The sequence below is a fragment of the Coturnix japonica genome, chromosome 1 (assembly GCF_001577835.2).
Source record: "Coturnix japonica isolate 7356 chromosome 1, Coturnix japonica 2.1, whole genome shotgun sequence".
NCBI classification, from domain to species: domain Eukaryota; kingdom Metazoa; phylum Chordata; class Aves; order Galliformes; family Phasianidae; genus Coturnix; species Coturnix japonica.
The window spans coordinates 66,504,381-66,532,259 of NC_029516.1; the positions used below are offsets into that span (position 1 = coordinate 66,504,381).

The 27,879-nt window shown below is 38.2% G+C and overlaps 1 protein-coding gene across 1 annotated transcript; it reads left to right on the plus strand.

Annotated features, from left to right (window-relative positions):
* The first annotated feature begins 1,243 nt into the window (after nucleotides 1–1,243).
* On the plus strand, nucleotides 1,244–14,449 carry KLHL42 (kelch like family member 42). The gene is made up of 3 exons (XM_015871129.2): nucleotides 1,244–2,242; nucleotides 9,742–9,935; nucleotides 11,942–14,449. The coding sequence occupies exons 1-3, from the start codon at nucleotides 1,383–1,385 to the stop codon at nucleotides 12,382–12,384; spliced, it is 1,497 nt and encodes a 498-aa protein (XP_015726615.1). The 5' UTR covers nucleotides 1,244–1,382; the 3' UTR covers nucleotides 12,385–14,449.
* Nucleotides 14,450–27,879: the final 13,430 nt, after the last annotated feature.

Sequence of the window (27,879 nt, forward strand, 5' to 3'; positions counted from 1 at the left end):
GCAATTAGTAGCTAACTTGCCAGTGCATCAAACATATGATATTCCAAACCAGATGTCTAAAGATGGCAATCATACCACCACATTGGCAATCACACTGTATTCCAGAGGGAATCTTAATGGCCATAACAAGCATGAGCTCTCTGTTTACATCTAGCATGTTAACCATTACAATGACTCGGAAAGTCTTGCTCTGTGAATTTAAGTATAATAGGATGAATAGCTTGGACTTCTTCTGAAGTGTTAGGGCCTCAGCTTGTTGTGAATGACATTACTGAAACTGCTTTGAAACTGAAAGTGTTTCATAACACAAAATTGGCCCTTTAAAGCATTTGCATCATCTTGCTTTTGAAATGAGATGGAAAACAAAAAGAAAGCAGCAACAAGAAAATAATCAACCAACCCAAACCCAGACATTCTGAACAGTTCAATTAACTGTGGGAAATGAGCAGGGGAAGACAGGATTTATCTGAAAGCTACACAATCTGCAGTAACTAGAGGTGAGTCACATCAGTGCTGAGAGGAAAATAATGCTAAACTATAGTCTAGCAATGCACAGAATGGAAATTAAAAGAAAGGGGGAGAATAGATCTTTAAAGTCTTCATGTTGTGCATTTTATATTGTCATTATGTAAGAGTGTATCTTGCAGCATCATCAGCCGTTTAAAAAAGAAAAAAAAACCCAACCAGCTCCACTGTGCTTCAAGCATGCAAGGGAGCCAGTACCAGAGCAGCCACTTTAAACATGAAGCAAGATGCTCAGCTATTAACTCCTTGGTTACTTACGTCAAACAAAATCGTGGCTCTGCTCTGCAGGTGACTCTGGTGAGTAATACACTTCCTATCCCTGGAACCTAGTTTAAAAGGTAAGAGTAGCAAAAAAAGTTATAGTATCTCTATGTGCCAAAGGAAGAGCCGGTACACATGCAAGAGGAACCAGGTATCATAGTACGAGTTACTAAATCTTGGTGCTAGACGTGAAGGACGTTTCTTTTCGCTGTTATGCGGAGCAGCAGGCAATCGCGCTGCCGCCTCCCCCCAGCTATTCAGGGTCACACGCATTTCTCCCCACGTTCCAGAACATTCCCCGCTGCGGGGCTTCGCAGGGACATTTATGGCAGCGGGTTGGTGCAGCGCGGCCATCCCAATTCGGGCAGCGCGAGGAGGAGGCGAGCAGCTGCTCCTTACCCTACAGCGGACTCTCGCACCGCCAGCGGCGAACTGCCATCGGGGCGGAGCAAAACGGCTGAGCGCTGCGCCGTTCCCTTTTTAGGGCTTTTTACTTTTTTTTTCTGTTGTTGCCGGCTCAGCTCCTCCTACCCGGCAGCGAACCCCAGGGCAGAGGTGGAGCCGGCTGGGGCCGGGTTGGTTGGTAGGGGGTCGCGATGTCCCTTGCGGAGCGACAGCGGATGGAGGAAGAGGAGGGGGAAGGGGACGGCAGCGGAGAGGAAGTGGTTCAGATCCGGCTGGGGGACAAGTGCTACCCGGTGTGCAAGAGGAAGCTGATCGAACAGAGTGACTATTTCCGAGCCCTGTACCGTTCGGGCATGCGGGAGGCAGGGCAGGGCCAGGAAGAGCAGCTGTTGCGAGGAGGGCTGAGCGCGCTGGGACTGGAGTTGGTGCTGGACTTCATCAACACTTCCTGCCTTGCCCGGCTGGAGCAAGAGGGTGAGGAGGAGCCTCCTCTGTTAGAGGAGCTGGTGGAGGCCGCCTCCTACCTGCAAGTCACTCCCCTGCTGCGCTTGCTGCTCTCCCAGGTGCGATTGGGCAACTGCCTGGAGCTACATCACCTGGCCCAGGTCTATGGCCTGCAGGATCTGCACGATGCTTGTTTGGACTTCATGGCTTCCCATTACCACCAGGTGCTGCGCAGGCCCGATACCCGGCTGCACCTCAACCTGCCTCACGCTCTCCAGCAGCACCTGAAGGAGAGGCGGATGAGAGGCACTGCCACTTTGGTGGCTATTGGGGACTTCATGGGTACCTCATCCACGGGCCACCCGCAGGCAGAGGCCCCTTGGTCCATGCTGAGATACGATGAGGAAGCAGAGCAATGGCTGCCCCTGGCCAACAACCTACCTCCAGATCTGGTGAATGTGCGAGGCTACGGGTCAGCCATGTTGGACAACTACCTCTTCATCATTGGGGGGTACCGGATCACCACCAGTCAGGAGATCTCAGCTGCCCATTGTTACAACCCTTGCCTAAATGAGTGGAGTCAGCTGTCTTCAATGAACCAGAAGAGGTAACCTCTGCACCCTGGTGTGTGCATGTGTCCCTGTCTGTTTTCAAAACAGAGCCTGCTGAGTCACCTGGAGTTGGACAGACGCAACCTTACAAGAAGTGATTCAGATCTGTCTCTTGCATCATGTGATGGGAAGGACTGAAGGGCTTGGCAATAGCATGGCAGCCTTAAGGCTTCAGTTTTGCTGGTGGCAGCCCCTCAGCTGTGGCACAGCCCTGTAGGCTCTCTACTTTTTGGTGGCCCCAAAGTGTGGCGCAGGGAGCTGCTGTAGGAAGGGTGAGGAGAATGGGGCTCTGTTGGGCAAATGCAGGTGATTAAGGCCACATGTGTGGGGAAAATGGGAGTTAGGTACAGCTGAGGACTGAGCTGTGGCCATCTGCCATATGTGGTCATTCACCTTGATGTAAAGTAATGGTGGGTTCCCATTTTTCCTTTAAATCATAGTTTTCTAGGAGCTCCAGTCTCCAAACAGCTGTTAATACTGGTAGTTGAAATTCTATTTAAAATAACAAAACAACAAAAAAGAGAATTCTACTTTTTTGTTTGTTTGGTTGGTTTTTTTTGTAAGTTTTATCTCTAGTACTCTATGTGATAAAATGTTTCACTGTTCATAATGGAGATGTTCAGTTTATCAGAACTAGGGATTGCTGAAAAGTTTTGTTATTGGTTTGTACTTTTATAAAAACCCAAATGTTTTCTAGGTCTGCATTTTGTTGAAATCTCTACCAGAAAAAAAAAAAAAGGCACGAAGATTGTCAGAAATGTCTCAGTTTATGAGAATATTTGAACCTAGTAAACATTAAGCATCTTGATTATTTTTTTCCCCTTTATTTATTTAATTTTTCTTTTAACATTTATGATGAAGTTGCTATTCAGAAATATTTCTGTGTATGGGGGCTAGTGTTGATGGAGACCCAAGGGGAGTCCTTCCCATCAAAGGCTGTGGCTGCTCTGCCTTGGTGTTGCAGACTTCTCAAAATACAAACTTCACTGAAACAAAATATCAAAGATGAATTTTTTTAGCTGTTTCCATTTTACAAAGGTGTTTGATTTTTTTTCTTCTCAATCTGAATCTGTGCTGAAACAAGTACAGAATCTAGAATTTGCTTTAGAATGAAAATTATTTTCTCCATCCAGCAAATTCAAGTAGCGACTAGAGACCCCAGCATGAATGCTTTCAGTTAGTGTAGTAAATCTGGAGTCTCTCTTCCAGTTGAGCTTGCATTCTAAAATGCCTCAAAACTGAGGACCTAGAGACCTAAAATGAATAGTTTCCTACTTTAATATCCTTTCACTTCCTGCGTTTATCACTGTGAGAAATTCACTGAAATGTTTGCATACCTGGTCAGCCATTGGAACTGATTGGAAACATAGGGTGTATCTGGCTTGTTGGAAAGACACTGTACACAATAACTGCTATAAAGTGCTTAGCTTTTGAACACTGAACATCTCTTTCTGTGTGTTTGCGTGTATTTCTTGCAGCCTGTTGGTAATTCCTAGAGACCCCTCTGGGGACTGGGCTATTTTGATAGGCCTGGCCTATGCAGTATTGCCTGCCAAAATGGCTGAGAGCACATTGGCCTCAGTAGAAAAAGTATGACAGATCAAACCAATCAGCGTCTCCTGTAGAAGCCCCATTTTGATCAAATTATGAAGTTTGGTATTGGTTTGTGTAGTGTCCATAGCAAGGCAGATGTTATTATATGAAATAACTCTGCAGCATGGGAAATGAGAGGGGTTCTAAAAATGCATTGTTAAGGCCCTTTTTTCACCTTGTTACCTGACTGTTCAAATTCTAGGATACATAGTCATTATGTGAAATAAACAAATGATTATTTTCTCCTTTTATTAGTATTTTCATCTATACTACCTTACCAACAATCTTTAAGCCTACAACAGGTGTTACTCAGTATGGGATTTCATGTTGGCAATTTATGCCAAAAAAGGAGCATGCAAATAGATGTTTTTGAAATAGCCAACAGTCTTACATTAAAGTGTAGTGATTGAAGGCTAAAAAGAGACCAGCATCATGTTGACTTCTAGGCTGGATGGCAGCTAATGAGTATATAGCTCCATGAATAATGAGTACTGGAAATTTTTTTCATGGAAATTCTACTAATCCCATCATAAAACTTGTTGACTTTAACATCTTTGTAGAGTCTCAGCCCTGAAGTTCTGTATTTTTTCTAACTTTTCTAACTTAACATTTCAACTCTCTGATACCAGATTGTGACTGGTTGAACAGCTTGTGGCCAGAATGCAAAAAAAGGATGGCTTGTGCTGTGAGAGCTAAGAGCAGGGGAAGGGAATTTTTGTACTCAGTGTTTAAATTCAACGGGAACAGCACTGGTTCCAGTCTGCTGATTAGATGAAATGCAGTTTGCTTGGCATTGCAGTTTTAGTTTGTTGTGCTGCAATAAAACAAGCAGGGCAGTTGCCTAGCATGCTGCTTAGGTAATTGGCTTGTTTGGCTGTCTACCAAGCTAGTCGATGTCAGCTGATACAATTACATATTGTGGGTGCATCTTTTACATACCTTGAGAGAAAGTTCTACTTCTCACTGAAGTGGGTTTGACTTCAGGCAACATTCTAGCAGGATTTAGATTTGGCCTATGTGACTGGAGGCATGTGTTGTCCTTAAGAGAAAGATGAGGATTTATGGATGTAATTGTGTTTATTTCATTTGAATATAGCAAGTATTTTGCCCTCCAAAAACTTGTGAATACTACAATGTTTTTATCTTATTTGCTTTATTATAACGTAGTAACTGAGGATGTTGGGATCTATTATGTGTGCATAGATGAAATATTCCCAACTTATCTCTAAATAGAAGAGAACTGTCAGATGTATGCTGAATACTGTGGTTTATGTAACAGCTTTTAGCTCTCTTCCTAGGCATAGAGATCTTACTACAGTCATTTAAAATTTGTTCATAATAGATAGCTTTCATATATTATTCCTGCAATGCCCACATTAATTTGATGAAACACTATTTCCTGCTTTTGCATGCACAAATTAGGTAAAAAGTAATTTGCTCAGGTCCATAGGGAGCTGGTGTCTGAGCCAGGAACTTCTTATCATCTGAGGCTAGATCCAATACCATCCATAAATAATCCCTAACAGATGATCGTTTCTAGATCTCTAATTTTTTTTTCATTCTAGAGGTGCTGTGCTTGGAATAGTGTCTTCAGAGAACTACATGGACTTCTTTGAGGAAGAAACTTCATGTACAGGTTGCCCAAGACTACTTGGGGTCTTTGGGGATAGGAAGGTAATAAGGAAATTTGAGGATGGTTCAAGTCATGTATTTCAGTACCTTTCCATTTTTTATTTTTTTTTTAAATTATTTCAGTGTTGACAGTTGAAATTGATCATGTAAAAACAATATGGGATTTCTATTGCGTGTCCCAGTCACAGCTGAGTATTTCATGTTTATTTTCTTTCAGCACGCTCCCGACAGATAAATCTTCTAGTCTTGGAAGACACTTTTAAGCCCCTGGCTGGGATTATATACATGCACTTTGAATACTGTTTTTGTGAGCCATCTCTGCCTGAACTGCTGCCACTTTGGGGACTCTTTACAGGAATGCAAGAGAGGATGTTCCTAGGAATTGGTAGTGGTTTAGGAAATTTCCTTGTTCCTTGTTCATTTGCTTTTTTTAAAAAATCATTTTTTTTCCTCTTTAAAATTTCTCTTGGCTTGAGGGGAAATAGATTTTTCAAATATTTTCAGGCTGAAAGTATCTATGTTACATCTATCGCAAATATATCATGCATGCTTCCAAAGCTCAAGTATGGAAGCAGTATGTTCTGTAGTCATATAAGGAACGTATGAATAATAGTTCGTGCAGTAAATGTGCAGTGCTTTGGAAGTAACTTTTTTCCCATGCTTAGCTACCTCCCTGATTAGAAAATCCTCTCTAATATCTAAGATAACTTCTTGTTGTATACTGAATGTATAAGGTCTGTCAGTGAACAAGAGAGCACTTGCTGTCTTCTTCATAGCCAGTGGTCTCTTACAGACACGTTATATGGCTGTTTATGCAATCCAGAGCAACCTGCGCTTTTCACAAAATATTTGGAAAGTTGTGCATTCTGACCCTTTGGTCCACGTACATCAGATTCTTTTTCCTTTCTGCACTCTGCGCTTCTTTCAGTGAATGAAAAAAAATTGTAATTTAAACTGCTGCAAAACCCACTGTATGGGAAATCACAGCTTGAACCTCTGATTAATCAGCTGAGGCAAGTGTTGGGTCAGCTGTGGGAGCACAGGTGAGAGTAATTTAGCTGTGCTCCTGGAAGGGGTGAAGCTGGACTCCACCTCCTCTAAGAGCTCATTTAACGGCTGACCACCACTGAGGCAGCATCTCTTGGAGATTGCTCCCCAGTGGAGACTGCTTCAGCTTTCCGGTCAAGGCGTCAACATTGGTTAATTTTCCTTTGCTAATAACCTTTGAATATCTACCATCATCTTTGTTAACATCTTTATATTAGCCACCCTTATACCCACCCTTGCTTGTGTTCCTGGGACTCCTTTCAAGAGGAAATGAGCATCTTCAGAACACATAGCCATATCCTAACAAGAAGTGATAACAACTAGAGAGCACTAAGCCTAGTGTCTGTAAAGTGCTTCAGATCCCTGAGTTTAATCAACTCACATAAGTGAGTGGAGTTACCACAGCTGAATTTGACAGGCTCTTAAGCTTGGTTGTTTCCCAAGCTGTAGCACAAAGAACACTTGTTAGTTGTGGAGAGCTGGCTTCACGCTTGTTTTTGTTGTTTCCAGCTGCTCCAACACATTAAGAATGCAAAAATACACTAAATATTTCTTAATATTCACTCTCCGTAAAAATACCTGCTGTTACTGGCGTAGAAAGGTGACTGGGAGAAGTTTTTCATGATGTATTGGGCCACTGTCCAAACATTCATGTCAAGTAGTACTTGTTGGGTACTTGTTGCAGCTTTTGATTAATGTATCCCATAAATCTGAGATACTTGCACTGATTAACGTCCATTTTAATTAACGTTGGAAGTGGTTAAATCACTCAACCACCTGTTTAAATTATTTGGTTACTAGAAAAGTGAGTGTCAATTAGGAAACCTGAATTCTTTTGTATTTGGACAGTACACGCTTGTTTTTCATGTCTTATCTGCCAGAACTTATAGCATGTACAATTGCTACTCTGGAAGTAGTGTCTCATATTTTGTTACGTTAGTCCACAACATCAGAGGTGGATGTTAGTGGTATGGCAGTACAGGTTGAAGCTTCCTGCTGATTTGGCTGTTGAATTTTGTTGTCGTGTGACAGATGACAGCAGAGAAGTAGTCTGACAAAACAGCATCTGACATGGAAGTGCCTATGGAACTGAATTTCTTCATGCAGGAAAAAATGGCACCTAGTTGACATTCACTGATGGTTGTTTAACGTACGGAGACCAAACAATGAATGTTAGCACAGTAAGGTGGTGAGTGGTGTATTTGTTGTGACAGCAACAGTGTGTCACCTCTGTCGATGTGGATAAAAATCCATACACATGCAGCATGCATGCTCCTATTCATTGCTGTTGAGAGTACATAGTTAATGGTGGGAACCATGTTGAAAAATAGTGTTCAGTAGCTGAGAATTTGCTCTGTCAAATAGTGCTTTTGTGCTCTTTGCATCAATTGTAGTTCCACAGAAATAGACAGGAGGCATTACTTTTAGAGGAATTTGCATATTAAATGTGACTAAATTTTTTTTCCAATAATAAAACACTGTCTCTGAGTGTATGAACTTATTTTTAAGCCAAAATCCTCTACCATCTCCATCATAGACACAGAGTTGCAGACTTTCTAATGTTGATTTTAAAGGACATTTGGAAACTATGGTTTGGGTGGGTTGTTTTTTGTTTTGTTTTGCTTGTTGGTGTTTTTTTTGTGTTTTTTTTTTGTTGGTTTGTTTGTTCTTTTTTGTCTCTGCTAATTTATGGACATTTTTTCTCTACTATAAGTTTTATGACAGGTACGCTACTTTGGAAATAATGATGTTTTTCAAGTAATTATCCTCATTTCACACCGACTATTGATCACCATATTTTTCTGAATTCTTTAATACGGAAAACAATTGCTGTACAGAGAAGATGAACAGTGTGACTAATTGTAAATATCAGTAAAAAAGATAATAGAATTAATTCCTTCGAAGAAGCATATTAGTTTTCAAAGCTTTATCATGATGATAGGAACAAAATGATTCTATCTGGAAACTTTTTTTTTTTCCTCTATACATTTAATTAAAGAAGTTACAGAACAGTCTGCAGCTCTAGAGGGTTTGCTCTGTCAAGGTAAAACCCTGCAAAAATGCATGGTGGTAAGTTTTTAATCTTGGATTCGTGCAGAATGGAATTTGTTTTTACAACTCAGTGAGTGCATTGCTAAAGCAGCACTTTGGTTTTACAGATATAATGCAGTTCCTCATTTGTTTTTGTGTTGATCTGTTGCACACCAATGACTTTCATACACTTAGTTAATCAGGATACTGTGTGATAAAAGCTCATGGATCTGGTTTAAAATGGACAGTACTGAAAGAAAAATCTTGCTTAGGTGATGGCATAGACTTGTAAGTAGGACTGTTTCTGAAGAGGGGAAGACTTTACTAGACCATCTTCTATAGCCAGAAGGAATAGATTGAAATTCAGATCCTCCACACTTGCACTCCAGTATCCAGTGACTATTCATTTCTATATTGCCTTAAAACTGCAAGATGTAAGGCTTCTTGCAGTTCAGTAACTAGGTTGTTACCCTTTGTTACATATAAGATATGACAAGATAACTGAGTAGAATAAGAAATAAAAACAGATCATTGTCTGTGGAGTGCAGCGTATTTTGTTCAGCTATGAATGGAACGTTAATTTACAGATGCGTCTTGCTTCACTGGGGTGGAGGGTGTCTTTAGCAGCCTAAATGAATGCTAAATGAGGTACAGGAGTTTCTCTTTTCAATTGTAGAATGTAATTCACTGCTTTCCACATTATATTTCTATTTATTAAGGTTATTGAAGAGACTGTGAAACAGACTAGGATGTGTACACATTCCTGCACTTGCTTATCTTGTTTGAAATTTCTGTGATTTTAACTAAAATAATCTCCTTGACTGTGTGTATGTATATTTGTCTGTACTAAAGATACTTCAGTAAAGCCTATTAAAAATGAGACATCTACCAATCGTTAGATTAGCTAACGAAACATCTACAGCTCAAACTGCCTTAGATTGCAATCCAAAATAAAATTTGCATTAGTTTCAGTATCAACATCAGAAATATCAGAATGTCACCATTTGCTGTCCTCAATAATTAAAGTGTGATTACAGAATTTTGGACATGCACTGGAGACTTCAGATTCTGTAATAAATGAATTGATATGATGTAATGATGAGTGTGGTGGAGCCTGATTAGGAAGAAGTTTCTTATGTTTTTCAGTACATTTTTTTTAACCTATTTTGGTGCCGCAATCTTTGTCTTTCAGGTCAAACTTTAAGCTGCTGGCTGTAAATGGAAAGCTCTATGCCATCACTGGTCAATACCTTTTCAATGTGGACTGCTGTGACCCAGAAAATGAGCGATGGAATTCTGTAGCAGCCAAGCTAAACTCTCTTGTAAAGTTCACAGATTTCAAGTGCAAGAGTAAGCTTTATGTTATTGGCGGATATACTACACGAGGTAGAAAGCTTTTTTTGTATTCTTATTTTTTTGAGTTTGTTCTGTATTGCTTTGTATTCCCCCCCTTTACCTCTTTTCCTTACTGCTTCTCTGGACCACATCATTTTAATTTTCAGGAAATATTTTCATCTGGTGTAATGAAACAAACCCATGAAATGAAATAAAAAATTAGTTCTGTCATACTATCATCAGGTTATGGGTGTTTTCACAGCCTATACCTAGGAGCTGTAATTCTGCCTGTCAAACATAAGAACTTGAAAACTAGATAGTTGTCTGTAATTTCCCACATGAGTAGCTGGTATTTGGACCTGCAGCTCTGCTTTTCTGATGAAATAGTCCAGTGTGTACTTCAGAATCCAGCATAGTCCTCCTCCTCTTAGATTTTGGTCGTGTAGTAGTAAGAAAGGTGTCAGGAGGTAAACTTTTTTGGAAAAATATTAAGAAAGACTGCCTATATTGTGTTTTTCATATTTGTTATAGTGCATGCAGCATTTCAAGGTTGTTGTTGTTTTTTCCTGTGCATATCAAAAATCTTGGGCTTTGTACTGAATAAGTGAAGGCTACATTGCAATAGACTTCCATTTCATTTGTCTTCTCTCAAACAGTAGCATGGTATTTTATTTTTTTTTCCTTGGAATTTTACTGCTATGGAAAGACACAGAAACTTAATGTTTCTAGGAATACTGGGATTTCCCTCCTCTCCCTCCCCCCCAACCCCCCTCAGAGAGTCAGGAAATTATTCATTGTTTATAGGCAAAGATCATTTATAAGTGGAGTTTTGATCAGCATTTTTATACAGCAGTGCAAATATGTTTCCTATTCTTTTTTTCTTTATTTAATGTGGGTTAAGTGTACAGGAAGATGATAATGAGTAATAAGCAATGACCAAAAGTCATTACAGTGCAAGCAAATGCTATAGCAGAATCTCCAAAGCCATGCTGCTCGTGAACTGCACTTAGGACAATCCAGTTATATTTATGGCTGTTTATACCTGTGCTCTTACATAACTTGTTAGTGTGTCACCATCTGCTGTTCCACTTGGGAGTTCATCTGGAGATCATCATGCAGAGTAGACTTGTAATACAGAGCAGATTTTATTGAAAGGCCAAACTGGAGTTTGCAGGCCTGTTACCACTTGACACTTGGGTTCATATTTAAGCTCTGGTCTCCAGAGGTTGAAACTGAATTTACTAGCTAAAAATTCGAGTGCATTCTTTGTTAATTTAGTGAAGCCTTCAATGGGGATGCTACCATGTCTCCTGCACATTAAATCAGGGAGGTAGTGTAACAGTTTCTCAGAATAACAGTGTTGCAAATACATCTGTTGAATTGTAGCTGAAGCACAGATACAGCTAAGCTTTTCTCTGTACCTCTATCTGGTGCTGTTGCATGGATTTCCTGATCTTTAGGTGAGTTTGACCTTGTGTATTTCTCTCTTTATGAGGTACTGAAAATGTGCCCTTAGGTCATCCATCCATGCCACTTGATGGAATGTAACTGGCTTTATGAGTTTTATTCCCTAAAACTTTGATTTGTGGTTTGAAATGAAAAGTTAAGCTTGGATGATAAATCATCACTTGACAGCTATTAATGAAGCATAGAATTTTCATGATAATTTGATTTATCTCTGACCACCATTGGAAAGCAGAACATAGTTCTATTTACCTTTACATAAAAAAATATCTTGCATATCGATCAAAGGCAAAATCAAAATTATTAGGTAATGGCTAGGAATTAAGCATCTAAAATCTATGTTCCCAGACCATTTGTATGATTTAATAGGACACCAGAAGCTTTATTTTTCTTACTGTGATAGAATAAAACGTTCTAGCTTTATCACTGGGGGCAAAGACTCACAGTTCTCAGTAATCTGTTCCTTCCCTGTCTCCTAAACTTCTGTATTGTCCATAATAATGGCTAATACAATTTGTAGACAGAAAGAATACTCCTCAATAAGTGCCATTTATTTATTTTTTTTATTTATAAATCTCTTTCCTCTGTTTCAGACAGAAATATGAACATCTTGCAATACTGTCCTACTTCTGATTCCTGGACCAACTTTGAAATCTGTGACGTCCACGTTCGTAAACAGCAGATGGTCTCTGTTGAAGAAACAATCTATCTAGTAGGAGGTTGTATCCATGAACTTGGACCAAACCAAAAATCCAGCCAAAGTGAAGATGTCTTAGCTGTGCAGTCTTACAACACTGCTACCAAAGAATGGCTCTACCTCAAAGAGAACACATCGAAGTCGGGTCTTAACTTGACTTGCACTCTACATAACGATGGAGTTTATATATTGAGTAGAGATATTACTTTATCTACGAGCTTGGAGCACCGTGTTTTTCTGAAGTATAATATATTCACAGACAGTTGGGAGTCACTAAGACGCTTTCCAGCCTTTGGACAAAACATGCTGATCTGTTCTATGTACTTGCCTGGTGTGTGAGGCATGTAATGGCATCAAGTTTTTCTTTGCAGCTCATTAATCATTCTTGGAAGAAATATTGCTCCCTCTAAGTAATTCCAGTTTCAGAATGTAATGTGGTTGCATAACATAGGCATAAAATAAAGGTTCTTTTCTTAAACAAAAAAAGTTTCAAAATCTAATATTAAGAATAATGGTTCTAGAAACAGTTCCAAGATTTCAGTTTAATTTTCTTGTATTTTGTATTTAAATTTCACCGAATATTGTTTACAACTTAAACATAAAAATTGTATGTTGGTTACTAATGAAGGATAGAGTTCCAAAGGCAAAGCTGATTATTCTCATTTTTATTCTCCATCATTATAGACAAAATAGAAGAGAGCATACATGGTGAAAGTGAATGTAATTCAATAAAATAAATACTATATCTGAGATATATCAAAAAAATGAATAATTTTTTTTAATATGATTTTTACACAAACTGTGTTCTGTCAAATGCATAATGTTTAAAATTGTAATGTTTAAAATTGCGTAGTGTCTCATGTTATTCTCTCTTCTATAGTCATGGGTGAGTTTCAAGTGTTCCAGTAAGTAGGTATCCTCAAGAAACATGTATTCCCCTGAATTATTTGGCATGAAATACTTCACAAGGAACTGGGAAGAACTACCTGGAGATCGAAAGTTTCTTTCTTTCTGGACGTTAAATGCTGCTTTAATGGCAGTTAGCAGCATTTATGGTTGCCTTTATGACAGAGGTAAAAAGGCTGTGAATTCAAAGGGAGAAGTTCACTGATCTTCAGAAGATTTTCACTTTTAGTTATCCTGTTGTTTTCTGCAGCACTGAATGTTAAAAATCAAATTATAGAAACTAAAAAACAGATGTTAGCAGCAAGCTGCGTTGTAGGAGGATGTAATTGCGTACACACTGTGGTGATTCTGCACCAGGCACTCGCTGCTTGATAACAGTTATCTAGTGCAAAAGAGGAGACTTTATGTGGCAGGGTTCATTTGTTTTAGCAGCTTCCTTACGACACCAGCTCTAACAGGTTTATGTGGATGCTGACTTTCTTATATCTACCAGGTTCCTGGTAACATAACCAGTTTGTTACCTGAAGTTGTTAGTTTCTACAAAGAACATAGGGGGATAATCACCATAGATTCTTATTTGTGTTTCCTAGTTTCTGCATATTGCCTGAGATCCTTTCCTTTTTGGAGGTGACAGGTTCACTGGAGTCTCCTGAAGGCCTTGGTTGTTATCCTGGGAAGGTTTCACAACTGCTGCCTTTGGGAAAGAGAGGTTGCATAGATTTTGGTTTTGTACCAGGTTTTTCTCGAAATTGTGATATTTAATTCACTTGAATGTGTTCCTAGTGAGGGGAGACTTTTATTTCCCCTCTTGAAATTCAGGAATCTGAATTGACTTGAAAATAAGATGCCTGTTGTACAGAGAAAGAAAAGGCAGCAATGGTTCCCTCAAGTCTCTTTTTAACTCCCATCTTTTCCATGGTCTTGTATTAAGTTGATGTTAAAAGAGCTATCAGACCATTATCTGTAACACATTCTGTTCTTAGGTGCATAATTTTGATGCTTCTGATCAGATCATGTATAGCAACCCAAATAGAAAACCAGGAAACTCTGTTTATCTAGTGTGGACATTAACCAAGGTACTTTGAATAACCAGAATTAACCTTGTGGGTGGAATTTTTGCAGTCTGGCGGAGCATGTTATGCTTAAGCCGAAAATAGTGTCTGCCATTCATCTGTATGCATAGATTTCACAAGTTTAGCCTTTGTCTATTTTTCAGTTTTCATTCCTTTGAAAACCTCATGCACTGAGTGGCTGCTGTGTTATAACAGTTGCATCAGACCAAACAATGGCTTTTCTACAACGAAAAAAATAGGGTGACTTTCCTAAGATTCTTAAGTGATTTGTTTTTAACTTTTATAAGTGTTTTAGAATAAATGTAAGCATTGTTCTGTTGTCTGGTTATAAATTATTTCAGCCACATTATTTTACTTTTCATTTCTATGTACACTACCCTACTATAATTCCTTAGTAAACTCATTAATAGCGGTGGCAGAAATCATATTTGAGTTGTGACATTCTCTCACCTGGCATATTAACTGTGAAGAACTCGCATTTCCAGATTTTCAGTTTAGTGTGTCTAATCCTTTCAAACACACCTGTTTTGTAGAGCAGGCATCATTACAAAAGATGTGATATGGTGCTTATAGTGTGATCTTTGTCATGAGAGGCCTTCCTAAATCAGAATTATACGTGTGTATATATATGTGTGTGTGTGTGTGTGTGTGTATATATATATATATGCAGGTAGAGAACCTGCTCAAATGTAGAAGAGAAAACAGCTCAGATTGTAAATGCAGTCAGATCTGTGGAGTAAATTTATCAGTAATGACAATTAACTGTGCTACAGTCACAAATCAAAACTGGTGTTAAATTTAGAAGAATGAAACTAATTAAGCTAACTGGACTGTATAACTACAGGCTGAAATAAATATAGTTTTTAAGCAAGATTAATTACAGAAAAACATACAATGGATATTCCTTGTAAATCAGGAAAAATTCCTGCAACCTGTGCCCTTATTTTCTTTCCAGCATTTTAATATTCCACATAAGGCAGTGCTGAGCAGTTTCTGCCATTCTGGGCAAGGAAAACTGATTTAGAGTCACTCGCAGCGAATAATTTAAAAGCTGCTTTATAGCCAGTGGAAATGTTCAGTGATTCCGTGTGCTGTGTTTGCTTTCTTGGTTGAGAAAAAGTCCTGTCTTGCAGACAGAAAAGCTTCTTTTGAATGACAGCAGTTGAAGTGTAGAGCAATGGTCTTAATGATGTTATCAGCTACAAAATTCTTCAGGGTTATCCTGTTATCCACATTTTGACTTTACTACGTGGCCTTATAGAGATTGTTCTACCTGCTTATGTCTTCATTCCCTACAACAACATATGAGTAGGAATGTTGATCATGCGGGGACACATGGTTTTTCTGGTATGGCAGTGTTTCTGAGATCTCTTGAGTGTGTGAAGAAGAAAAAATATTCTGCTTGTTGCATCTACTTAATTATTTGATGGAAAGTGGCAAGATAGAAGACAGCTAGTAACCTCATTTGGTCTCTGCTAATTATCTTCATTTTGAACTGATGGCTTCTTATCTGTTACTTCTGTTTCTGTCACCTACTAGCTTACAGTTTCCCTAGGTTTCTTAGTGTTGGTGTTCTCAAGGCTGTATCCAAATTTAGAAGTGCTGCTTTCCTGCCGTGTTTTGGTTATCCAGTGCTTGCATATCCACTTTTCATCTTCGTGGACTGAGTCTGCTTGATACTAGCCAGTAAAAGCTGACTATAGTAGAGGACGATCCCAAGTTGAAAGAAAGAATAACAGGAAGAACAACAGCCTCTAAGTCCTGAGGGAGAGGTAAATGGAAAACTCTGGGAACTTTATTCCCTTCCCATAAAATAGAGAAGTGTTTAGAAAGGTTGCTCGCATCAAGTCTAAGAGAGCATAATAGTTTCTTCCTTTCCAGGAATGGTTTGTGGTTTTCAATGTGAAATAAGAGTTATGTGAAGCTTAGGTTTAATCTCCCTGGCCAATTTCCATAGATTTCTCTTTCTGCCCTGTCAGCTGAACTTTCTTTGCCTGATTTTTCATTTTTTATTTTTTCCGTTCTGTGAGAGTTTTGTCCTACATCAGAGTCCAGACTGTTTGGATGGAATCATGTGATAACAGTTTGTTGGCCTTTTCTTTTTGTTAGTCTCCTTTTCACTGGTCTGTGTCTGTCAGACACTGAGATGAAAAAGTAATTTGTAATTCAGGTTTTTCATTTCATTTATTCATTCTTGCCTTTTGAAAGGTAAGTCTACCAAGCTACATTTTCATTTATTTATTTATTTGTTTGTTTTCCCATTTAATTCTCATTTGAGTGAGAAATAATGCTACAGATTCAGAATCTCTGGAAATTGGCCCATATCAGTATGTCAGTGTGGAAGGCTCCGAGTACAGTGATGACAGGTAGCGTACAACGTGCTCAAAGACCTGCAAGAGCGGAGATTTATCATCACAGTCGTCCCTGTAAGACAAGGTACGTACTGTAAACGATGTTAAACCAGTGACAGTCCCTGGGATACCTGTCAGTGTTACCAGTGAACTTACAAGGAGTCACCAAAAGTCTTTTAAGGGCAGGAACTGTTAGCATCCACAGTATGCTATATTGATACTGCATTTACAATAATGACCAAAGGGTGGCTCCCCATACCTACTTATGAACCAGAGTAAAAGATGAGATGAAGTATGTTTAAACTTTTTTCTCCACATAACTAACATTCTCAGAGTATGTTTTCTCTCTAATCAGCTTAGAGTCTGTTGTAGTGTAACAATGTCTTTTTTTCACCACAAGAAGGGTGGAGTTTGGATAAGGAGTCTGGATTTTGTGAACTACTTGGGTAAAGCATCTACATATTTAAACTTGCTATCCCAATTATGCATTCTTTATCATTTTTTTTTTTTTTTTTCTGAAGCCAATTGCCATTACCAATAGCATGTATAATGTCCTGAGTTTATCAGTATTTTTGAAAGTAAGTTTTGGTTCCTTTATTTTAATTAGAGAGCTTTCATTGCCAAAATATAGACTGTTCAGTTTTTATAAAAAGTAAATGAATCACTGCAATTGCTGTCTCTTTCTAGTGGAAGGCAGATTAGACAGCATCCAGTTTTAGAGTATCCAATTCTGTATGTTTTCAACTAATACAGGCGCTAATAGGAGAGAAAGGTGTTCAGCTTTTGAGCATTTTCTGTTTGATGGTACTTGTACCATTATTTAAGATTTAACAATAAATACAAACTCTTTGAATTCTCAGTCCCTCACTCCCTCGCTTCATATTCTGTTTGTTTATTTGATCTGTTGTTGATTTTCCACTGTCTGATACTTTCCATATATTTCTTAGGGTGTGCCTTTATGATAAGACGCCCTTTATAAATAACTTGCCAACATTAAAATAGTTTACTCTGCCCCACCAGTTTTTGCCTGTGAAGATTTTACTTATCCATTGTGGCTGGGTAAGTACTTTACCAGGGCAAACCTTAAATTCAGTTCTTCTTACTGTACTGGAATATTCAACTTTGAGTTAAGATATACTTTCAGTCCACAAATCACTGTCATCTTTCTATATGCTGTAGCTTCTGTCAGTTTTTTGAGTTTATTTCTAGCACTTCTTGTTCAAGATTTCTGTAAATACAAAAAGTTCCTCTGAATCTTACTCATAAATGCTATGTAGCTTTTGGTATAACCTAAAACCCTCCTTTCAGGAATCTTCTTAACTTTAAGTTCTCACATCTTCAAAATGACTTACCATATAAACTTTCTGGTTAGCTTTTATTTGTCATGCTTTGAAACATAATTATTTAGAACCCTGAATATGTTATTGTACTTAGTGAATGGTCATAGTAAAAGGGATTTTTGCAGAGTGAAGATAGTAGAATCTTATCTGTTATTCTACAGGAAGACTTCAGCTACTTCAGCTTGAAATATAAAAAAGTGATGTTACTTATTCTCCTTTGGAACTCGGTCTAATTTCAATATTTACACTATTTACCAAGATTAGAAAATCTATTACTTATCAGACATTTGGAACTGATATTAAAGGGACTCTGTTTTCATCTTTGGTAATTCTTATTGTAGTTTTCTTTTTCTGCTGGGCTTACTATATATGTCTGATATAGCAATCTAGTATATTTTTAGTAATGTAAGGGAAATTTTGCCCCTTAACAGGTAGGGCCTTGATTTACTGTGAAGACTAGAACTTTGTCATGTGAAATGTGTGTTTTGCTGTTATAAATTAGCAACTCGTAACTGCTCTGAAGCTCATAAAACATGATTTGGGGTGGTGGGGATGAATATGAAGTCAGAAAACAGATGCCTAGGAGCAGCCATTCTCTAACCTACAGGCACAAGCTATTTTCAAAGTGGAAGCAAGTAGAAGAAGTTTTAAATGCTTTTAAAATAACAACTCCCTTTTCCCCTCTCTCCCCCTGCAACCACAATAATTTGTGGTAAGGCATCTGTACATTTTGAAGAAAACGTTAGCGATGAGGTAAGAATATGCTGTTCTTGGGAATATGATCTCTTATCAGAACTGCTGCTTGGCAGGTCCAGAAACCTACTTTCAGCTTCAGTAGATCTCTTTGAGTGACATTTATGATTTTTCATGATATATTATCTCCTAACACATGTAATAATGGTAAATGTGACAGGGAGAAGAGTCACAGAAGCCCTATTGTATATCTAGGAGAGAATGCACAATGGGCTTGCAGAAGGTTGTTTTTTTTTTAGTTTATATTTTTAGTAGAGCTGGATCCAAAGACTTTTGATGATAGTAAAGCAGAACCAGCTTTGAATTTGGTACATATTCCAGTGAATTAATCAATTCTGAAAGATTCTGAAAAGATGCTAATTGTGCAATTGGTTGAGAAAAAAAGAGGCATAGATGGAAGACTTGGAGAATTTTCTTACAGTGTGATCTCTTGTATGCCCCATCTGCACTGTCTGTTGTCTTACCTCTGTTCAGACAAGTCTTTCAAGCATGCTGGTTCTAAATAGTCAGGAGAATTATGTTTTCCTGGGAATATCTGGTGAACATATTTTATATTACAGTGCTCTGAGACTGTTATATTTCTTTCAGCAGTGCCTCTTTGATCAAATAAATGGAAAAAAAATCTTGTATATAGGTAGTTGGATTTGTCTAATCTGCTACAATACTTCAATACAGCACAAAATGCAGAGTAGAACACAGACCCATTATTTCTGTTTTACATGGTCAATATATGAATACAAAAGATTTATTTGCAGAAGAACTGGAACTTTGGCAGATAACCATGTAAGGTGAAACAGCTCCATGAACAATTTGAGAGCAACCCATTTCAGGTATATTCTTTTGTATGTATTCAACAGCTCATGAAATGAGAGTATTTCCCTCTGTCTTGCAATCTGCTATATTTCTATCTATTAGTGAGGAATTGGACATGGGCTTTACTGGCACTGTTATTTCATTAAGGAAAGTGGGTCACTGAGTGGAACTTGCTATTCAAGATTAGTTATAGAGGCTATTTTCACTGTTAAGGAATGATTGTTGTTAACCAGTGTGAAGATAATGCCCCTAGAACATTCCTTTTCTAAGTAGCATAATCATAGAATCATAGAATGGATTGGGTTGGACAGGACGTCAAAGATCATCAAATATCAGATCCCTGCCAAACGCTGGGTTTCCAGCTGCTAGATCAAGTGTTTGACCAGGTTGCCCAGGGCTCCATCAAACTTGGCCTTAAAGACTTCTGGGAATGGGGCATCCACAACATCTCCGGGCAACCTGATCCACCTCCTGCTTATCACCTTATGTCTTATCACCTCCTCAGAAAAATACTTACCTGTGCTGGAAGCCCTAGACTTAGACACAGTACACGAGTGGGGGCCTCATGATGACAGAGTAGAAGAGGACAATCACTTCCCTTGCCCTGCTGGCTATCCCTTTTCTGATGGAACCTAGGATACCATTGGCTTTCTGGGCTACAAGTGCACACTTCTTGCTCATATTAAGTTTTTGATCAACCAGGACCCCTAAGTCGTTCTCAGCAGGGCTACTCTGAAGAAGTTCTCCCAGTTTGCCTATGTATCTGGGATTACCTCAAACCAAATGCAAAACCCTGCACTTTTCTTTGTTGAACTTCTTTAGGTTCACAAGGGCCCACCTTTCAGTTATATCAAGGTCTCTCTGGATGGTATCCCTTTGTTCTGCTGTAGAAAGCACGCCACTCAGCTTGGTGTAATCAACAAACTGGCTAAGGGTGCACTCAATCCTATTATCTATGTCACTGAAAAAGATGATAAATAATACCAGTCCCAAGATGGAACCCTGTGGGACACCACTCTTAATGCATCAGGAACTTTGACATTGTTTCCTTGTGGATTCTCTCCTGATCCATCTACTTTCCAACACATTCAAGTTCATTATCATGTTCTGCCAGCTGCTTTTCACGAGAAGTTCCACTCTCTGTATATCCCTTGAGGTCCAAAATAAACTTAGAAGAACATAAATTCTTTCACCCCTTCTGGGTCCAGCACTCTGCTGTCTCTCTTCCAGTGGTAAATAGAAGTTTAACAAAAACAACAAAACAGGGTAATACTTCCCTCCCATCTTGGAGCAAGGACCCTAAGTCACTGACAGCCAGAAAAAGCATTAGTTCTCTGTCAGGCCTTCTTCTCTGCAGGGAGACTGTAATAGTGTGCAGTCTCTCTTGGCTTCAGGCCATCCAGCCAAAGCTGGATACTCACTCTGTCAAGATTCCCTGTCGATCTAGCAACTGCTTCCTTCAGGTGCCATAGGGTGGGACATATTAGGAACTCAGCAGCCCATTAATTCTTTCCTGATTTCTGTGGGAGGTCTTAAAAACAGCTGTAAGATTTTTTTTCAGAGACAGCAAGTTTGGGATTTGAGTTCCTGCCTCTATAGCAAGCATGGGTGGTGAATAGCAGTAGTAAAATTTAGCTGTCTTTTTGTCAGAATTAAGATGCACTTACACTTTAAAATCAAAGGAAGTCAGAGATCCAGGACATATTTTGGTGCCAAGAAAATATTAACTGGGGTACAGGGCAAGCCATTATTTTTCCTCAGCTCAATTGACACAGATGTACATAGAAATATGAAAAAGGTGTAGAGGTATTTCAGTATGACTTACAACGCCAAAGCATCAGAACATTAATTTTCAGACACTTATGCAAGGGCTCTGATGTTTTAAGTTCAGCACTTAGTGCCTTCACAGAATTTTTTTCTAACTGGGCATTTAGAATTCATAGTCAATGACTCTGAGCCTGTTTTGTAAATTTTACTAAGGACCTCAGTATCATCCTCTCATGAATGCTCTACAACGCTGAAAACCCTAGAGGCAAAACACCTATTTGCTCAATGGAAAATGTTCATTTAGGTAATTCTCCCTCAACCCATGTTATCTGGACAGGAACAGTGAGGGACTTGCCTCACTTCCAGTGTGGAAGAGCAATTCTTCCAGCCCAAGTCTCCAGTTTTCATGCTATGTATTCTAGATAAGAGATTTCAAAATATATTGTATGTGTATATTAAGAGCTACTGAGCAGCAATCGGTAAACAAGAACAGTATGACGCAGGAAAACCACTCAGCATTGATGTAGTTAAGCATTAAGCTAAGCAACAAAGGGAGTACGTATTCAGCTGAAGAGACAGGCAGAAAAATAGAAATAGCTGGAAATTATCTGTACAATACTGTGATTAAAAGGCCTTTGTTTTCAGATGCACGCTTTTTTGTGTAGGTTTTCTCTAAATCTTTTCCAGCAATTATAGTATTCAAATGTATTTATTTTTTTTTAATGCTGTGTCGTCTGAGTCTAGTCCTCCATGGATCAGTTTCTTTACTTTGCTTAAACTAGAGTTTTCGCTATCAGATTTTAACAGATGTCTTTTCCTTCTTCACCCTTCCCTTTCCTCTTCCATCCCCTAATGTCTTCTGTGGCGGAGAAATTGTGTGCATGTTGTAGATGATTTTTGGAAGAGGGAGCAGCCTTGCACTTCCATCTCTCCATTATTTTCTGACAGCAGCAACTGGGAATATTTAGAACCCAATTTCTTTACTGCATTTCTAACCATCGTTCATTTAAAATATAAACTTCTGTTGGAAGAAAAATGTATTCATTTGTATATCGGATTTGTAGAGCTAATATCAATTTTGATGTCAGGTGGTATAACACCCTTGGATTCTCAGAATTGCCAGATGTAAAATTTATTTAGCTGATGGTTTGCTACCAAGAGTTGGCAGTTGAAGAATGATATGAAGTATTTTTTGGTGACTGTGGAAAAGCCATTTCAGAGGTTTTACCATCACAGTTCTCCATGTTGAGCAGAGGTATGAATAAAGAGACGGTAAGAACTTCACAACAGAAGTCTCTTTGTGAATAATTCATTTATGCCATGGTATTCCTAAAGCAGTAAAAAGTGGCTAGATTAGAGAGGCAAAGATGTTTTCCATTCCTACAACTCTGTGAGTTTGTCACAGTGGGCTTGTTCTGGGTAGCTGACAACTTCATCTGTGCTGAGTCAACAAGCTTGTGTAGATTTATTTTATTTTATTTTATTTTATTTTATTTTATTTTATTTTATTTTATTTTATTTTATTTTATTTTATTTTGTTTTGTTTTGTTTTGTTTTGTTTTTTTAACAAAGGAGTGTTACTCTTCAAGCTCAGAAAGGAATTATTCTTCATTAGTGGTAACAGCAGACTTAAGCTAAGACTGAAATTCCTCTTATCTGCACGAGTTTCAACCAGCTCTGTTTGGCCATGGTGCCAAGGTACAGCTTGTGGCAGAATTTGTGAGAGCTTCATCTGCCCAGCTGTTGATGGTCTGAAGGAAGGTTCTAGTTCATTACTAGTTAATTTGGCCTGTGTATATGTGTACAAATGAGCTTTTACATGCATTGAAGAAGGCTCTTACTCCAATAACCTTTCTTACACTGTTATCTCTGCAATTTAGTTTATTCTAAAAAAAGATCTGGAACTCCCTTTTTCAAAAAACCACTCTGACTTGATCTGACTTTGAATACCTATCTACAAACTAAACAGTTTCAGCACATAAATGTACAGAGAAGCTAAAATAACCTTATCCTTTGAAAAATAGAAAGATAAATTATCAACTTTTATATGGTTTTACACCCTAGGTAAGATGGGTTTAATGATTTCTTAGAGATGTATGCATGTAGGTCACTCCAAAAGTAATACCTCCTGTTTATTTCCATGGAAATTAAAGCAGATACAAAGAGAGCAACATTATTTGATAGAGCAAATCCTCAACTACATAACATTTGTTTTCAATGTGGTCACCATGTTTAAGTATGCTTTTTTTCCAGTGATGACAAGAGCCTGCATGCCATACTTATAAAAATCTGCATGGTTGTCTGGAACAGAGCTCGTCTTTCACATCACTGTCACCACTGCTGAAACACACCACTCACCACCTCACTGTGTTCACAGTGTAGCACAGTACAGCAAAAAAAAAAAAAAAAAAAGAAAAAGTCACAATACCAGTAGGAATATCTGCTGCTTTACCACCAACATCCACCTCTGGACCAACATAATAAAATGGGAGGCATCGCTTTTGGAGCAGTGTGAAAGTTAATGTCCTACATTAGCTTTCAACTCCATATACAGTTTTAAGAGAAACTGCCATTTATCAGATATTATTAAAAAGTCATATTTTGTGTTGTTTAGGAACATTTCCAATAATTAAACTCATGCACTTATGATAAACCCTATGCACCTACTCTACAGTTTAAATATACTGCTTTTGAAAAAGCATACTATGCATTCTATAAACATTTATCGTATAATACATTTCCTTCAGTAAATATTTTGTTATCTAACTTATTCCAACACAGATGTAGACTTCCCCAGGGGTAAGGAGGAAGTTGTTGCTGGGTGTTATTACTGCTCTTGCAGTGGTGATACATCATTGCTGAAAGAGCCTGTTATCTAGAATAAATATACTGGTTTGTATTAGTTAAGATGTTATTTCTGGTTACTTAAGAAATAAAAGGCTATGGTGAGCTTATTTCAATTGTATATTTGTGCAGCTCTTGATCATGTGGGAGATAGATACCTTTTCTTTGGCTTTGCTGTAGCTGTAATAATTCCATGTGCAAGAAGATACAATCTGCACTAAAATATGTTGCTAGTTGCAAGGTACAGATTTGCTAAACAGAGTATAACCTGGTCTCTCATAAACTATGTTCTCAAGGCAATACATCATCAGTGTTTTGATACCTGTGTTATCTATTTTGTGGCTGTATCCTGTTTTTAAATGTATGTCTATTCTCTCTGCCCTACACGTCCATTTCACCTCTTAAAATGAGGAATTTGATTTTCCTCAGCTAAAGATACAAGCATTCCATGAAACTTATTTATTTATGGACTGTAGAGTCTTTCTTTGAAGGAAATTCAGAGAAGGTAGGATCTTTTTAGCTGTCAAAGATGGGAGATCAACTTTCATTTTCCCATGCAGTCAAAATACTCCAGAGACCACAGATCACTGGCAAAAATATGATGTGTTTGCCGGCAACTTTATCATGATGTGATTATAGGCTTGTAATAACAGTGCTCCTTTAAGACACAAAATAATGCACATGTGGTCAAACTCTGTTTAACTTTTATGCTTATTCTCATTCATGCTTTTGCCTCTAGCACTTGTACTCTATGATGTTGTGCAATTTTAGTGTGTTCCCAATAAGCCAGGAACATATCTCCAAACTCTGACATCCTTGTCACTCTCTGTTTTTTTACTGCCTTACTGGCTTGCTTTAATTTGAATTTAATTGCATGGTTTTGAACTGTTTGTGACAACAGATTAGATATGGAATAATAAACCTTGGCATTGTTTTTCAATAATAAAGGTATCCCAGAGCAGGCTATAACCTCTGCCTCTTGAAGAAAGGACTTTCATCTGTAACCTTTTAAGCAGTTTGTCCCTGAATGAGCATATGAAGAAATTCTTGTTGCATCTTCAATTGCTTGCAGGCTTTTTTTATGAACGAGAAGTCTGAGAATCTTTGATTTATTTACTTTTTTCTTATAATTTGGAAAAATAATTTTAAGAAAGATGAGGGTATCACATTTTGACAGAGTATATGCTGTTGTGGACACCCTCTCCTGCAATCACTACATTGTAGTGAAGCTGTGATGGTGTTTGTCAGAATTTAATTTCCCATTTGATAGCAAGCATTTTAGAGTAGGCAAATATGTGGTAGATGTAAGTTGACCGAAGATTACATTAAATATTAGTTTGGAAATGTGACCAAAATTCTAATCTTTTCCTTACTGCTTAGGGATGATTTTTCCACAGTACTATTTGTGGCACATTTCAAATTATTCCCAAATCCAGGTAATGAGAAAGCACTTATTAAAATTGCACAATCAATAAACTATGTAAAAACCTATCTAAGATTTTAACTTTGAGGTGTTAAGTGTTTTAGAGAGATTTTGTTAAGTATGGAGGCCTAGGATTCTCTCCATTTTGTGTCATTGGGACTGTAACACATACAAAATAGGCTTGGTGCAGGGATAGTGAGGAAGAGTGAAGACAAAATAAAAGGTATCCCAAACATAATGATAGCAGATTCTCAAGTAGACACATAGCACTAGGATATACAGCAGAAGATGCCACACTGAGAAGGCAGCACTGGTGTAAAATATCATTAGAGGTGCTCTTTGTGCTTCTGTAATTCAGCTATATCTGAATATAATCATTATGGCTGGGATCAAATAAGAGAAAACAATAAGCTGATGACCAAACATAATGTGCAAACCACAGTCAGCATCGAGGAACTTGGGTTAAGTTTTGGGAAGCTCTTAAGCTTCAGAATAATTTTGGCTCTTGTAATGGAGATGGCACACAAAGAGTAAATGCTAGCAGCAGTAAGAAAGCTAGATGAAGCTGGAAAATTTTGCAAAATAGGTGTCCTAGAAGCAATTAGTAGCAAGAATGAAGAGCACGAGGGTGAGAGTAAGCAGGTCTGGAGTATGAGCTGAGAAGCGTATTCAGCTGTTAATTCTGTAAAGAAATGTATGTAGCCAAGAATGAAACAAACAAACCATTTTCTACCAGATAATCCAACAATCAAGTTCAGTTCAAGTGCAAAGAAACGTATCAAGAATAGAATAATGCCTTTTAAGAAATCTGGTCTGAAGTCTGCAGTCTATTGTTATATTCAGAACGGTGAGCTTATTAACACTTCAATATTACTTTAAATCAGAATTTTTGATGATGTCTTCTGATCTCCATATAATCAACAGGTAGTTGGATGTCCACACAAATCTTTTTTAAAAAATCAAGTAATTCTCCAGGCAGAACTGGCAGTTGTTTGTTCATTTGGTGAAGGAAACTTGAGAATTTATTTCTTCAGAGGCTGGAGAACCAACATACTATTTGCTCCTGCTGCTCTGGTAACTCAGTATGGTGATCGGTTCTGCTTAAGGAAAAACAAACCAATCTTCTATGAGTAATCATTATGCAATGCAGGTATGAGTGCTTCCCCCAGTTCGGCAAGCTTTTAAAGTTTATCTTTTCCAGAAGAGTGCTCTTGGGCCAGATTGTCATACCAATAATTAAGAGCACTAACTACTGTGATTTGAAAAGTCTGACAGCAAAAGTATGAATAACACACTGGTATCAAAACTAAGAATGCAATAGGAAAGTGAAAATGAAAACGCTCCATCAGAATTCCTTAGAACTTATCTAAATTCTTTAAAGATTATAGAGAATAGTGAAAGAAAGGGTTCAGCTTCATAGAAGCAGGAGCAAAAGCCTGGTAGAAATTATGGAAACAGAATTCATATGTGGGGATATCTTTTATTATTCAATGTAGTTGGAGGAAGTAGACAGGCTTCTGGGCTTTGAGTCCCAGGTTTGAATAGAAGCAGTAAAATCCATCTCAAAGAGCAGCTAGTTTTTTTCCACAGATCCAAGTTTTGTATTTAAACTTGTTTGGATGTGGATGTTGTAATCACAATCACATTTTAATTGCATGCTCCCAAATAAGTAAAAAACTCATGACAGTGAATTTTGCCAAAGTATCCTGCAGTAAGTCCACTGTTATCCAAAGATTCTCCTGTTTGTGGAATATTTCTGTTTCTCATTTTGTTTTTGCCGCCATTTTTGTTACAGTTATAGTTTAGATCTGCTGACACTTTTTTTTTTTTTTTTTAATAGGCCAACATTGTTTGCACCCAAATACTGCCAATACAGTTAGCTTTCTTGAACAGTGTTTGTCCCAAGCAGCAACTGGGGTGACATGAAGAGACAGTTATTAATTTCTGAGTTGCTAAATATTTGCAGTGATAACATAATACACAAGAAGAGAAAAGACTTAGTGCTACGAGCAGTGAAGGGGCATAGAAGAATGTAAAAAAGAGGTTCGTTTTTGTCATGCAAAAAGGGCTAGTTGTAAACGTGCTATAAACTGAGGATTGTATGATTGCTTTGAAACCATCCCTGATTGCCACTGTTCTCATGTTGGCATGAGCTGGTGCAGATTTGAGAAGTGCCAGGCTCCATGTTGTTAGAGAGTGTCTGAGCACTTGAGAGTGTGGTCTGGAGAAGATGGAGTTGCTGTCAAAATTGTGCATGAAGCCACAGCTTGAGATCTGTCACTATCAAGACTTTGACGGCTGTTCTAGCTTGTGATTTTTCTACACGTTTCAACCTCTGTGCCACAGCACACTTGATCAGTTATGTTGACAAGACACTTGCATAGCAATGCTGTAAAGATCAGAACGTCTTTTATAAAAAAAGAAGGCTAGAGGACTTGGGAGATGGCTAGCCAATTTTATCTGACACTGCTGCTCTCCAAGATAAAATCTGGCAGAAAAACTGTCCTGAAGTTTTTCTCCTCTCCACTTACATCAACTGACAGTTCTGCACTCTCTCTGTACAG

Bases quoted from the DNA above. Each gene is read 5' to 3' on its own strand.
- KLHL42 (XM_015871129.2), top strand. From the start codon at position 1,383: ATGTCCCTTGCGGAGCGACAGCGGATGGAGGAAGAGGAGGGGGAAGGG. The intron at 2,243-9,741 runs GTAACCTCTGCA...TTTGTCTTTCAG, and splicing joins TCTTCAATGAACCAGAAGAG to GTCAAACTTTAAGCTGCTGG. The intron at 9,936-11,941 runs GTAGAAAGCTTT...CCTCTGTTTCAG, and splicing joins TGGCGGATATACTACACGAG to ACAGAAATATGAACATCTTG.